Raw genomic sequence first — 12573 nt, 5'->3', positions numbered from 1 at the left:
ACAGTTTATTTGATTTTCCCGATAGTGAAATTTCTAACTTAAAAGAGTATATACATGTACACAGTATGTGTACATGCCTCCACTTGTTTCATTAAAAATATTTTGGGATTGGTATTCATAAAACATTTTATGGTTTACTAATAAAAGATTATCAGACGAACCAGAACCCCTCTGGATAAACACCCCGCCCCCTCTCCCAAAAAATCAGCTAATGGTATACATGTACATTAAGGATATGGAATACAATATATACATGTATACATATGTATATCACAGTGTTAGTGACAAGAAATTAACATCGGACTGTCATAATAACGCGTTTATTATTGATTATTTATCAAAGGACTTTCAGATCCTCTGGAGCACCCTCTTCCGGTTCCATCGGTTGACCATCTGGTATAGACCTTCAGGTCGTCATTTCTGCACTTTCCTCGTCATGCTTAATCTTTTGGGCAAACGAAGAAGATAAGGCTCCCCCTACCCTAATCAAGATAATGGACAAAATTCTCAAAACGGCAAAGTCATAAAACCGATTATTTCTCGAAAATAATCTGCACGATATGACTGTTGAAAATATTTCTATAACTCAATGAAATCTCAGTTTCTGACACTATGAGGGTGTCCCAGTCAGGAACAACCATCGTAACAGGCTTTACTCGCTGACCCAGCCCAGTCACGTGATACGGCCATCCCGTATCGACAGTTCGTTTCTCATAGTTGCCACCCAAATATTTTTTTAATGCATTTTGTTGATTACATTAGATTGTTCGTTTTTATCCCCCATAAATTCCCGTGTTTCAGTATTGATACATCACGATGCATGTTCTCCATTTTTTCTGATCCAGCTTCAAAATCTAAAATACCTAACAAGAAAGAGTCATCAATAAGCTAGGTTACCGAGGTCGTTTCACATTATTGTGTTGTGGTTCGTTGAACTATTACAGCTTTATCAATGGGGATATTGTCTTAACCAACTACAAATTCCAAAACTCAAGGTCATGGGTATTTACCAATAAAAAATTCAAGAACATGAAATGCTTTTCATTACACTGTACATTTTGCTAAAGTTTTGAATCTAAGATTCCTGACAGATACAACAGTAAATACGACAAGGTCATCAGGGTCTTCCGAAGAATTTTTTTTTTAACATACTCAAAAATAAACTGTTACTCTGTCGTGTTTAATCATTACGATACAGGGTCGGCAAGTGGGGAATCTTCTATACTCATATCTACAAGATACTGTAGTGTATCTCATATATCAAGGAAAAATTAAACAATCACACCCGGCCTTTTCTATATACATGTACGAATCTACATTCTAACTGAAAAATAAGATGATACATAAATACATATATTTATCCTATTATTCACCGAGTATATCTTACGGTGGGATGGGTGGGTGTCGTACTGAAAAACCCCGAGGTTAAGTCTACACCGTGGGTTCTATATTGATACAGTCACTTTATCAAAAAAATCATTATGGTTATTGTTATAAAATTCTTACGATTTTCTCGTCTTAAAATCTTTATATATATATATAATTTTTAAAAAGATGTAAAAATAGTACATAATGCATATTACATTTGCTAAAGTGAAAATGACGATAGTCTGCTGGTGTATTAGTATAGTACTATTTATATAGATTGTTCTCTTTGACTTCTCTATTAATACAAAATGTTAAGTGGTAAGGGCACATGGTAGTGATTAGTCGTACGTTTCGATGTAAGTTTTCGGCTGTTAACCTGATTGTAACCCCTCTGACACTCCGATGACACTCTGACAATTTCCTCCCATTCATTCGAAACACGTACGCAGACTGGCGACAATGGAAGATTCACCACGAGAGCCACAGATCTGCGAATGACATAAAAATAATCAAAAGAAGAGGAACGAACTATTTGCAAACTTTTTCGTTGATTTACAATTTGATTCTCAGAGAGACAGCTAAAATAAAACACAGGCGTGTTGCCTCTCTTCCGCGATTCCATAGCATCCTTATTTTCACGACCAATAAGATTAATGCACTTGAACTTCGATGACAACGTTAACTGTTATGTTTAATACGAGAAAATTGTAAGAATTTTGATAACTATAATATTTTTTTGAGAGAGAATGTATGAATTCATCCCTAATCTGAATTGTTTTGAACCTCTGATGCAAATCGTTGAGGTCAACTTGAGGGTATACTTGAAAACGGATTGGTTCGCTGCCTGCCTACGTGATTTTATTAACGATTCGGCCGCTATAAATTTGAAAGGTGAAATTATTCGACCACTTCATTCACAAAAGGTGCTAAAGGACAAGAAAGAGGACTATTCACACCAAAGGTAAGTATTTTGTAAGAAAATTAAATATATGTTCATTTTTTTCTTCAATTAAACCCCTCTAGAAAAAATATCAATTATAGAGACCCCCCAAAAAAAATACCGTCATGTAAATTTAGCGTTCTTAATAAAATCGAAAGTACAAATACATAAAAGAATTAATATGACACATTTTTATACAAAAAATATAAATAAATGTAGATTGAGAGCTAGATATACCTGATAATTCTGTGTGATACGCACAGACAGTACATTTATTACCATGGAATAGATATTCACCACCCAACTTTCACAATGTATAGAAATAAAATTACGGTTTTTCCATGAATCGCGAATTTGATAATTACGTATATGTAACTTGTTTAGGAAATTGCCATTTAGTCTATCTTAATTACATATTTTTAGCAAATCATTCTAAAGAAATACTCGTTCAGAGAATATTTTCTTCCATGAATGACATGATATAGGCACTTATATAAAGAAACGTTTTAAAGAAAACATGTGTTCCTTTGATAAAGATACGTACATGTATTAGATTGCATTAAATATAGCAGTATTCTAGAATGTATAGATATCCATATACTGGTTCCAAGTAAGTAAATCTCAGACATTTTTCTCTTTCAACAACCATTTCTGAAACAGAATGAACATCTCTTTCAAATATTGCGGAGATTCGCATAAGTTAAGCAATGGCACATAAACTAATGTTTCCTTTTATGCACCGTCAATCCATATTTGATTCGTTTTTAGCATCTCGTCATATATAGTACAGTTTTAGTAAAGCAAATCATTTCAATTGTGAGCAATTTCATAAGCTGAATGGCCTTTATCGAAATAGTTAACCGAGCATGAGATTAAATTTTGAAATCTTTGCTGCTAAAGACAAATGGCTGTGCAGACAAATTGAAATAGTTTTTAGTTATACGACAATAGAAATTAAAAAATTAAAGTTTATGTATTCTTTATAGTACATATGAAAGTTTGATAGGTATCTATAAAAGATATTCCATACAGTCCGAGACAGCAAGTGTCGCTTTTTAAATACAATGTATAATTGTTTAGGTAAAATTGTGATGCGATCTAATTAAAATTAGATCCTTTGATCCGCTCATCTACTATCACTACACAAGGTAGCGATAGTAGATGAGCGGATCAAAGAATTCAATTTCAATAAGATTGATTGTGATGTCAAGGGGATTGGTTGTTCGGCATTATGATGTCACATTGATGTTATCTACAGAAAACATGTTGGAATGTACATTGTATATATAATATACAGAGTTAACGTCTTAAACATAGAAGTGATGTGTTGGCGAGGGTCCCATCTCACTAGATTGCATAAATGGACGTGCAACGTCTAGATATTAACAATAAAACGGATAATAAGTGTATGATTACCGGATTTTTATCGAACAAGCACCTGTCAATTTAACGGACTTCCCCTACTGAGTAACGATACCGGGTAAAAACAAAAGTGCAATGCATAAGAAACTGACGAAACAGTCTTTGAACAAGAGTTTGGTTGTGTCTCTGACGTCACAATGAACATTTTGTAAAACATTGGCATGCCACAAGAGATACACAAAGCTATGTATATATATATATATATATATATATATATATATTGGGACATCGACCGAATATAGCTGTGGTTTATTGGGTTACCTCTAGTGGGCCAGTGAAAGAGTCTACATGTAGTTGCAGGATAAATTGCCGTACAAATTGGTTTGCTTTCTCGTAGCGGATGACGTCATAGTACAAGTTTCTTATGTATTCAATGTACATAACGACAGGATAGTGAACACCTTTCAATGATTTAAATCAACATAATTATTTATTGTTAAATAATGATGAAAGTGAAGTAGATCAAATCCACATGACTGGTAAATGATAAGCTTATTTTTTTGCACTTGAGACTTTTATGAAGAGTCATCTGCCCATCGTTAAAATAAGAAAAATCTAATTTTTTAAAGATATGTGCAGTAAACGATTAGTTTTATTTCTTATTTTCGTTCGGAGAAAGTGTATGTAACTTTTTACCACGAGATTTGTATGAAAATATTTCTTTCAAATATATTTTAATAAAACATGCTCTTCCCAAAGACTTTCAATGTAAAATTCTAGGTGAAATAAATCAAGCAGTATTCAAATTTTGGAAATTCCTATGATGGATTATTTCCATTTGATGAACCCTTCAAAATGATACCATGATTACAAAAATTAGTTAACGTTTCATCGATGAAAAGTGCTAGAGAGGTTAAACAATTCTTCAGTTGCACTGTGAATGCTAATGTAGGGCAGGCTTTCTTTGCACCAGCAGCTATTTTTTTTTAGTTCCTGCGGAAGGCGGCGAAGAAATCAAAACAATTCAAAAAACAAAAACGCATTATACAGTACTGTCAATCGGCTTTGTGATACATAGATAGATACTATAGATATATTGCTTTGTGATACATAGATAGATACTATGATATATTGCTTTGTGATACATAGATAGATATATTGCTTTGTGATACATAGATAGATAGATATTATAGATATATTGCTTTGTGATACATAGATAGATAGATACTATAGATATATTGCTTTGTGATACATAGATAGATATATTGCTTTGTGATACATAGATAGATATATTGCTTTGTGATACATAGATAGATATATTGCTTTGTGATACATAGATAGATATATTGCTTTGTGATACATAGATAGATAGATACTATAGATATATTGCTTGAACAGGATTTTTTTTTAAAATGCGTACGCTGGTAAATTCCAAAACTGGAGGAAAATGAATAATGGGTGTAGGAAAATTAGATCTAGGTGTAAGGAAGTATATCAATCTAGTTTATAGTTCATCTGATTATGAAATATGTCGTTTTGAACCATTTTGATCTAATTGTAATAAGATATAATTGTAAGAATCCTATACATTCTTTCAGATGCTGCGGACACAGATTCTGGCTGGTGTATGCTGTCTTCTCGTTACGATAGCCTGTCTCGTAGAATCTCGGTTTATAGAACAAAATAACGAACCACGGTAAGGTATTTCTAATCACAGACAATTCTAATTCTGTTGGCATTAAATATAATTACGATGTTTAGGATAACTGATTTTCGCGATATTAATATTTGCATCCGTTGAGTCAGAATATTCACAATTTCAGGAAACTGACATAATGACGTAGAATTACATAGCACCCCAATTTATGTTGTCCATGTAAATTTCCCTAGTGCATTCTGGTGTTATAGTGAATTCTGCTGTTTTTAAATACCTTAGTTTTGTACAAAGGGAGAGGATATAAAAAATTAAGGTCAAACTTGTTCTTGCGATCACAAATTCCCAGTTCGGGAGCATTGATAAATGACGAATGTTAGGATAACCACATATAACAAAATTGGGCTTTGTAATGGAAAAGATAATGGTGCTGACGTAGCATAATGTTCTATTAAGGAGACTCGCTACACAAAAATTTGGATGCATGGGTTGAGATATATATATATAATTGGCTTAGTTTAGTTTGTATGCGTACAAATATAAAATTCCTTAAAACAATAAGGGACTTGCAAATTTTCTATTATATTCCAAAGTTGAAACTTGTTACCCTACCTATAATTTTCCCCGCTGGTTCTGGACTTAATTTAGAAATCACGGGAATAAATTACATTTCATACAGTAAGTTATATTCATTTTACTTGTAAAAACATAAATTTAGTTTTGTTTTCATTTTCATCATCTTTGAAAAAAAAAAAGCAGTATGTGCGAATATGAACAAAAATATTTCAAATGCTCAAGTTTCTTCTTACTTTAAGTAGAATGTATAAAGATTCTACAAGAGAAAATATGAATGTGAAGAAGATTTTATAGATTTTCTAGAATACAAGCTCGACAATGGTGTTTAGGTTTAGGATAACTATGCGATACATTTGCAAAAGCACACACACACACACTTCTATTTTAAAATGTAACGCCCGAGGATTAAGAAATGAAAGCGCTTGCGTTAAAATTTAAACTTTGTGTACTGTTTATTTTATTTCTTTTAATATATCTATCTATCTACATGTATCTATCTATCTATCTATCTATCTATATATATACTCATTCACATTACTTTTATTTTTCAATATATGTGCATGTATGCAGGATTCTTTCATTTGTGATCTGATAGTAGTGGTTAATTGTAAATGTACATACCAGTAAAATAATTTATCAATGACGATTAAAATACGGTGATTTTTTTTCCTTTAATTATTTCGGTTTTCACAATCATGATCATAAGATTCCGTCCCTCTATTAGTCGTCAGATGAGTCGCGCTTGTAATTACGATTCATCATGATGTCGGGTAGGTGATGCACATCTGACATCGTTATGGCTTTCTTGAAAGAGAACGCTGAATGCTAAAACGCTGATCTTTCATTAATCATCTTCAGTAAAGCAAAGATCAATATCAATTGTTACTTTCAACGTAATTTAAACATTTACTAATCTAAATTTCAGTCTTTCTGATTTTGCCCAGGCCTACCCTGCTTCTGTAAGACACTATCTTCGCTTTTAGATCTGCAAGAAAACCTGGCAGTTTTTAACGAAACTTTTCATGTATGTACATCTTCAGGCGTATTGTAACCGTGTTTGCTTCTTTGTGTCTTGTCTAGTACGAGTCGATGTTATTTACAGTTCCAAACGTCAGACAGCTGACATGAGATTATCAGAATTACAAGCCATAAACGAAATACTCAACAGAATCACACCCGGATGTTCCAGTTACGCATGCGGAGTAGTGGATGTATACAGCAGGTATCGATACGCATGCTTAACATCTGGTGACGAATGCATGCTGGGAACCCGACTTCCATATACATCCCAAGCAGAAAATGCACAAAAAAGAGGTGCATTACATAGATCCAGACACCAACCCTACCCGTAATTTTAATACAATAGAAGGGTTACCAGCATACATTTTCCCATAACATCTATATATCGTTTTACATTATCCAGATTTGACAAGAGAGCATGGTCCGATCAGCGAATGGCCGAACTTAAAGCACTACTAGGTTTGAAGAACCAGGGAAATGTTATTGCTCACGGTCTATTTGATCCTTACAAGATGTAGGTAGTAGAGTTATAGGTGTCGTCTGCTTCTAGAGTGACGTGGCGACTTCACGCTCTGTGACGTAATATGTGTGCTTTTTTCTCCCAATGCTTCTATCTGGCTAGTGGTGAAGGTATTTCTTGTCTCTCCGCATTTTCTGCAAAAAACTTGAAACCTCTGTTCTCTGTTGCATAGTCTACCTTCCATTTTGCAGTTCTTCTTGATGAGAAGCTTTTAGTGAATAAAGGGCTTTCTTTAGAATATCTGTTTTCTTTTTCATGAAATGATTCTAATGGTATCGTTCTTATGATGCAGATTTATCAGGAAACGCACTTCTTCCGACCAACGCATAGCAGAACTTCAAGCGCTTATTGCGTTAGTTCATGGTCGCGGTAACGTTGCACACGGACAGTTAGACCCGTCTATAATGTAGGTATCAGAAAGGGCGATGTTTTGTTCACAGACTTGCGCATTCCGTGTCAAATTGTCTTCGTGTTCCTGTTATTTGAAATGCCTTCTTCACAGTTTGTCGATGTACAGTTTGTCCATGTGAACTTGTCTCAGGGGAAAACCCATTATATTGTCCCGTCTGGCTTTCCTGTCATTCTCCATAGAGAGTGAGTAGTTTTGGGAGGTATATCGTAACTTTCCAATGTGTTTTATGTATTAACTTTTCAAGAGGAGAATTATTCATGATTAGTATTGTAAGATAGCGAACGGTCTATTTGCTTTAATTGTCACTGTTTTCCCTGATATTTAATGCAAGTATTAGTATTAATAATTTTTACAAGTACCTTTTTAAATACAAGTACTGTATTCTATTGGCGGTAGTCTCCTACAATTGAAATTCACTTTTCTATTTTTATGAAAATGTAAATGATATACGTTTATTTAAATTGATAATGATAAAAAGAAAAACTTAGAAAAATCAACTCTGATCTCTTCTTTTTTTTCTTCTCTGTGTATATATAATTTATATGTAGAACTCTTCTATGTATGTTTGTCCTTGAATTTTTCCCAACGACCTTTAATTTCATGTTTATGTCAAGTATTTTTAATACAGATGTCTATCTATGCCTTAATCTTTAAATGCCTTCTATTTTGAGTGTAAAATGATACGTCAAATTCAATTTGTCCACCCATTAATGGACAGTTCACTAGGTCGAATGTAATACAATATTTTTCTCCTATAGTGGAAGAAGGAAGCGTGCTGCAAACTTGCTGAATAAGGCATTTTCAAAACGACAAGCTTTTGCGAAGGACTCGACAAGCCATTAAAAGGTTGTGACTGCAGGTACGCACAACAAATTCCATAACTAGTGGAAAGAATTTTTCATGGTTAATCGTTACGTCCTATAACATATCGGTATGTACGCAAAAATATATCTGTGCGAGTTTATTTTCAACTTGGTTTGAATTCTACATTGAATTGTTAATCATTTAGATCATCAGGTTGATGTGAACGACCCAGCGCTCTATCAATTTTTAAGAATTAACAGATGGTCGTGTTTGCTTTTTTCAGATTTGATATGCATGGATCTCAATTGCGGCCCTGATGAGGTGCCCAGATACAGTGTATTTATATGGAACGCGAGGATTCGGATGACAGATAAATAAATAAATCGTCCCTATGTCATTTCGTCTTTTTGTCTCAGGAATACCAGCCGTGCTGGTTGTCTTCGTCTGTTGTTTGTTTGTAAAAATGTTTAAATTAAATTATGTGTGATATTTTTATTTCTTCGTTTTACATTTAAATTGGGTAGCCATGTCAACATTGATTTACATATAATACTGAGTTTGGTGAATACCCGATAACCCTCATCATTGATACAAACTGTAATGTAGCCTGAATTAATGGCTGCATGATAAAGACTGCTCGATCGTCAACCGAAGAAAGGTTTGCATACTCTCATAGATATTGTATTAGATAAAGGCGCCTTTATACAACATTATGTGCAAACTCTGATACACCATAAAGAAAAACGATTTTATTGCAAGACATGTACACGACATATTTTCATGGAAGTACTAGAATATATATGCAACTACATGCAATGGTCAATATGATCTTCAAACAATGAATATGGCAAGAATGCATCTTTGAAAGTATATGTTAAAAAATAAATTAATCGCAATAATCTCATGATGTGTAACAAAAGCACTCCCTAAAAGGACCAGTATACATGCTATGTAGCCCTTTCAAAGACAATAAGTGTTTCGAAATGTCAGTTCAGCGAGTCTTGCTGACAGTTTCCAGAATAATACTGTTCAACACGTGGGACACGTGATTGTAAGGTCACCAGACGTAAGGTCACCAGACGAAATGAAAATGTAACATGTATCCCAAAGAAACCAGGTAATATATATATCGATGCCTAAGAATTTTGGGGGAAAGTAGGCAGTTTTTTTTATGGACGGATGGTGCTCCAAACGTGGAAGCTAAAACCACACTCTAGATGTATTGTGTCGTCCTTGTCTTCGTCGATATACACAACCGTATGCAATAGTGATGTTTTGTTTCTCAGGTCCTATTGTATAACACAAATCGGATTCCTGTTGTTTTCTGAATTTCAAAACTTCGATTTCCACTGTTTTACAAATTCCATTAGGAATAGGACTATTAGAAAAATTCCGGCATTTCTTCGGCGAACCTTGACTGGTTTGTAGCTGACCACAGTTTTTAGGTTTAGCGGTAAGTATAAATCTGGGGAATCTCAGGGGATCATTCGAGTATTGATAGTACCAAGGACAAGTGGACCGATCCTGCAAGAGGTCAGATCTTTCATGCTGAGGATCAGGACAGCTGTGTGATGGGTGGAGATTTTGGAGAGGTCGAGTGTGACCAAACAATTTATATCCTCCTGTAGATAGAAACGTCTGATTGTTCATGCGATCCAAGTAATTCTTTAACTGGGTGTCAGTACATAAAGTTGGCAAAGTTCTGGCGTTAACAAACGGAGCAAGCAACCCAAACATCTGAAAGAAAATACGTGTAAGATTTAAAATAATTAAGTAGATACGTACAATTTATCTATCGTTCTTTCATAACGTTTCTTCACATTTACTTACACATAGATAATAGCCATGCATTATCATTTCAAATACAGGTGATGGTGACTGGGCAATCCTTTACCATTTGTTTCTTTTATAAATTACAAATTTACCAGTAATGAATCAATGTGTCCATTTGACTTTATGATCTCTTGATGGTCATATGCAGGCAGCAGTCGTTGGACATACAGTGTTTGGTGCAACATTAGTTTCATTGTTCAATATCTTTGAATTTTTGTTTAGTGAAAATCCCAAGAAAAGGATGTGAATTCTTTAATAGTTTTACAATTGCCTAGATGCACATTTATATTTTTCGCACTAACTTCTAATCGATATCCGCCTCCTCCCCCTAATGCATACACAACCCTAGATTTACCATACTCACCAATACAATCAAAAACATTGTGTCTCTCGGAATCTCAAACGACGAAGTAAAAAGAATGTAACTTTGCAACTGGATTTTATAACAAGAGAGAACAGGAACTGTCCTCGTATTTCATCTCATCGGAACTAAAAGATTAATTTAAGATTGATAAGAAAAGCTAAGTGTTTGAAAATTTCCCTTCCAAAATCATTTGTGACGTCTTGGTTCCAATTAAGTAATATTCATCTAAATATAGCCATGTAAAGTTCAAAGTCGAAGTAAGCACAGGTGGGAATCTACCGTGAGCTCCTGTGTCAAGCAAAATGAAAGAATAGTAACGTAACATTGAATCTGTTAGGGGAATAATCGTCACATGTCTTTATGAATCTAAATCCAGAGTCGTAAGAAACCGTTATATTAAATGCAATACATTAACAATCGGATCAGATAGTTCACTTATGATTCACTTATGTTATCAGTTTTACCTGCACGTGGATTTACCCTCAGAAGACGATTCTGTTGACGGAAAAATAAACATACTTAGCGGGTTTTGATATATCGTAAAATGGACAGGGAGAAAACTAAGAACAGTATGCAAGAAAGAAATTATATTAAGGTGTATTCGATAGTGTCATCCGGAGAGTGTTGTAGTCTTTTTCTTTTAGAATTTCAAGATCCCACATATTATCAAACTGTGCAACATACTCAGACAGATGAACAAGGGTCGTGCCGCTTCACACAGTCTTCCGTGAATTCAATACACACATACATAAATGTTCAGCAATATTTCTTCCTAAACCACAGGAATTTTTCCCTAAGTAGATAAATCGAAGATGCGCGGGACAAAACTGTTTATTTTGATTGCCTGCATCTTGTATGAATTTTAATAAATATAGTACGTCTATCTTAACGGGTAGGAATTCCACAAAAATGAAAATAGAATGTAAATATAAGAAATAAATCTCAGTTTTAAAAATACACGAGGGCATGAACTGCAACGCTTCATACCGGCATACTTTTCAGGAAGCGTCGCAATTCAAATCTTGAAGTATTTTCAAAAATGAAATTCATTTCTTAATATATCTGGAAAAGTAAAGTCATGAACCTGAGTATTTATAAATTTTAGTATTGGATAGTGACCATCGAGCAAGGATAAGATGAGTAGATATGTGAACCTGCATTGTATTGCCAAGTGTCGCACTGGAAGAAGTGAATTTAAAGAAAACATGCATTTCAACAGATCAAGCATATTGCTCACTATTTAGTGTGTTCTATCTACAGTGTTTCGTTATTCAAGGTAATGGTCAATGGAGTGGAAATCACGAAAAGTTTCTTGTGTCTACCCGATTTCATGTACACTTAAAAGATGCTATCTTTCAAATATTTGACTTCATGTATTGGGTGTTGGGACTAACCACCAAATGACAACGTCGCAATTTGAGAAATTCGAAGTTCCCACCCTTAGTGTACAAGAGAGCAGCAAGTCTATTTGCAGTGGCATAGCCTGAGTTAATTAATGTGTACGCCTATTGTACGGCGAGGGGTCTGGGGGCCGCTCAAGGCCCCCAGCGGGTCCAGGACAGGGCCCTGGTAGGGGGTCCGGGGGAGACTAATGTACTGCAGATACTGCAGACACTTATTTTTCACCTATGTTTGTAGCATTTAATAGGGGTTTTTTTTCTGGTTTTTTTTTTTTTTTTTTTTTTTTTTTTATGTGTACGCCCGGGCGTTTTGACGTAAA

General features: G+C 34.4%; 1 protein-coding gene across 4 annotated transcripts; it reads left to right on the top strand.

The window, feature by feature from the left end:
- The first annotated feature begins 2231 nt into the window (after positions 1-2231).
- Positions 2232-9147, top strand: LOC125648228 (uncharacterized). Of its 4 annotated transcripts, XM_048875198.1 has the most exons (7): positions 2232-2329; positions 5269-5366; positions 7003-7122; positions 7324-7434; positions 7733-7846; positions 8611-8711; positions 8940-9147. In XM_048875198.1, the coding sequence occupies exons 2-6, from the start codon at positions 5269-5271 to the stop codon at positions 8693-8695; spliced, it is 528 nt and encodes a 175-aa protein (XP_048731155.1). In that variant the 5' UTR covers positions 2232-2329; the 3' UTR covers positions 8696-8711; positions 8940-9147. The 4 variants fall into 4 exon arrangements, 1 of the variants encoding a protein (XP_048731155.1); XR_007360224.1 differs by lacking the exon at positions 7003-7122; XR_007360226.1 differs by lacking the exons at positions 7003-7122; positions 7324-7434.
- The last annotated feature ends 3426 nt before the right edge of the window (positions 9148-12573 follow it).

The sequence above is a fragment of the Ostrea edulis genome, chromosome 6 (assembly GCF_947568905.1).
Source record: "Ostrea edulis chromosome 6, xbOstEdul1.1, whole genome shotgun sequence".
NCBI lineage: Eukaryota > Metazoa > Mollusca > Bivalvia > Ostreida > Ostreidae > Ostrea > Ostrea edulis.
Note: the sequence above shows the minus strand (reverse complement) of the source record. Positions and strands in the feature narration are given on the sequence as shown.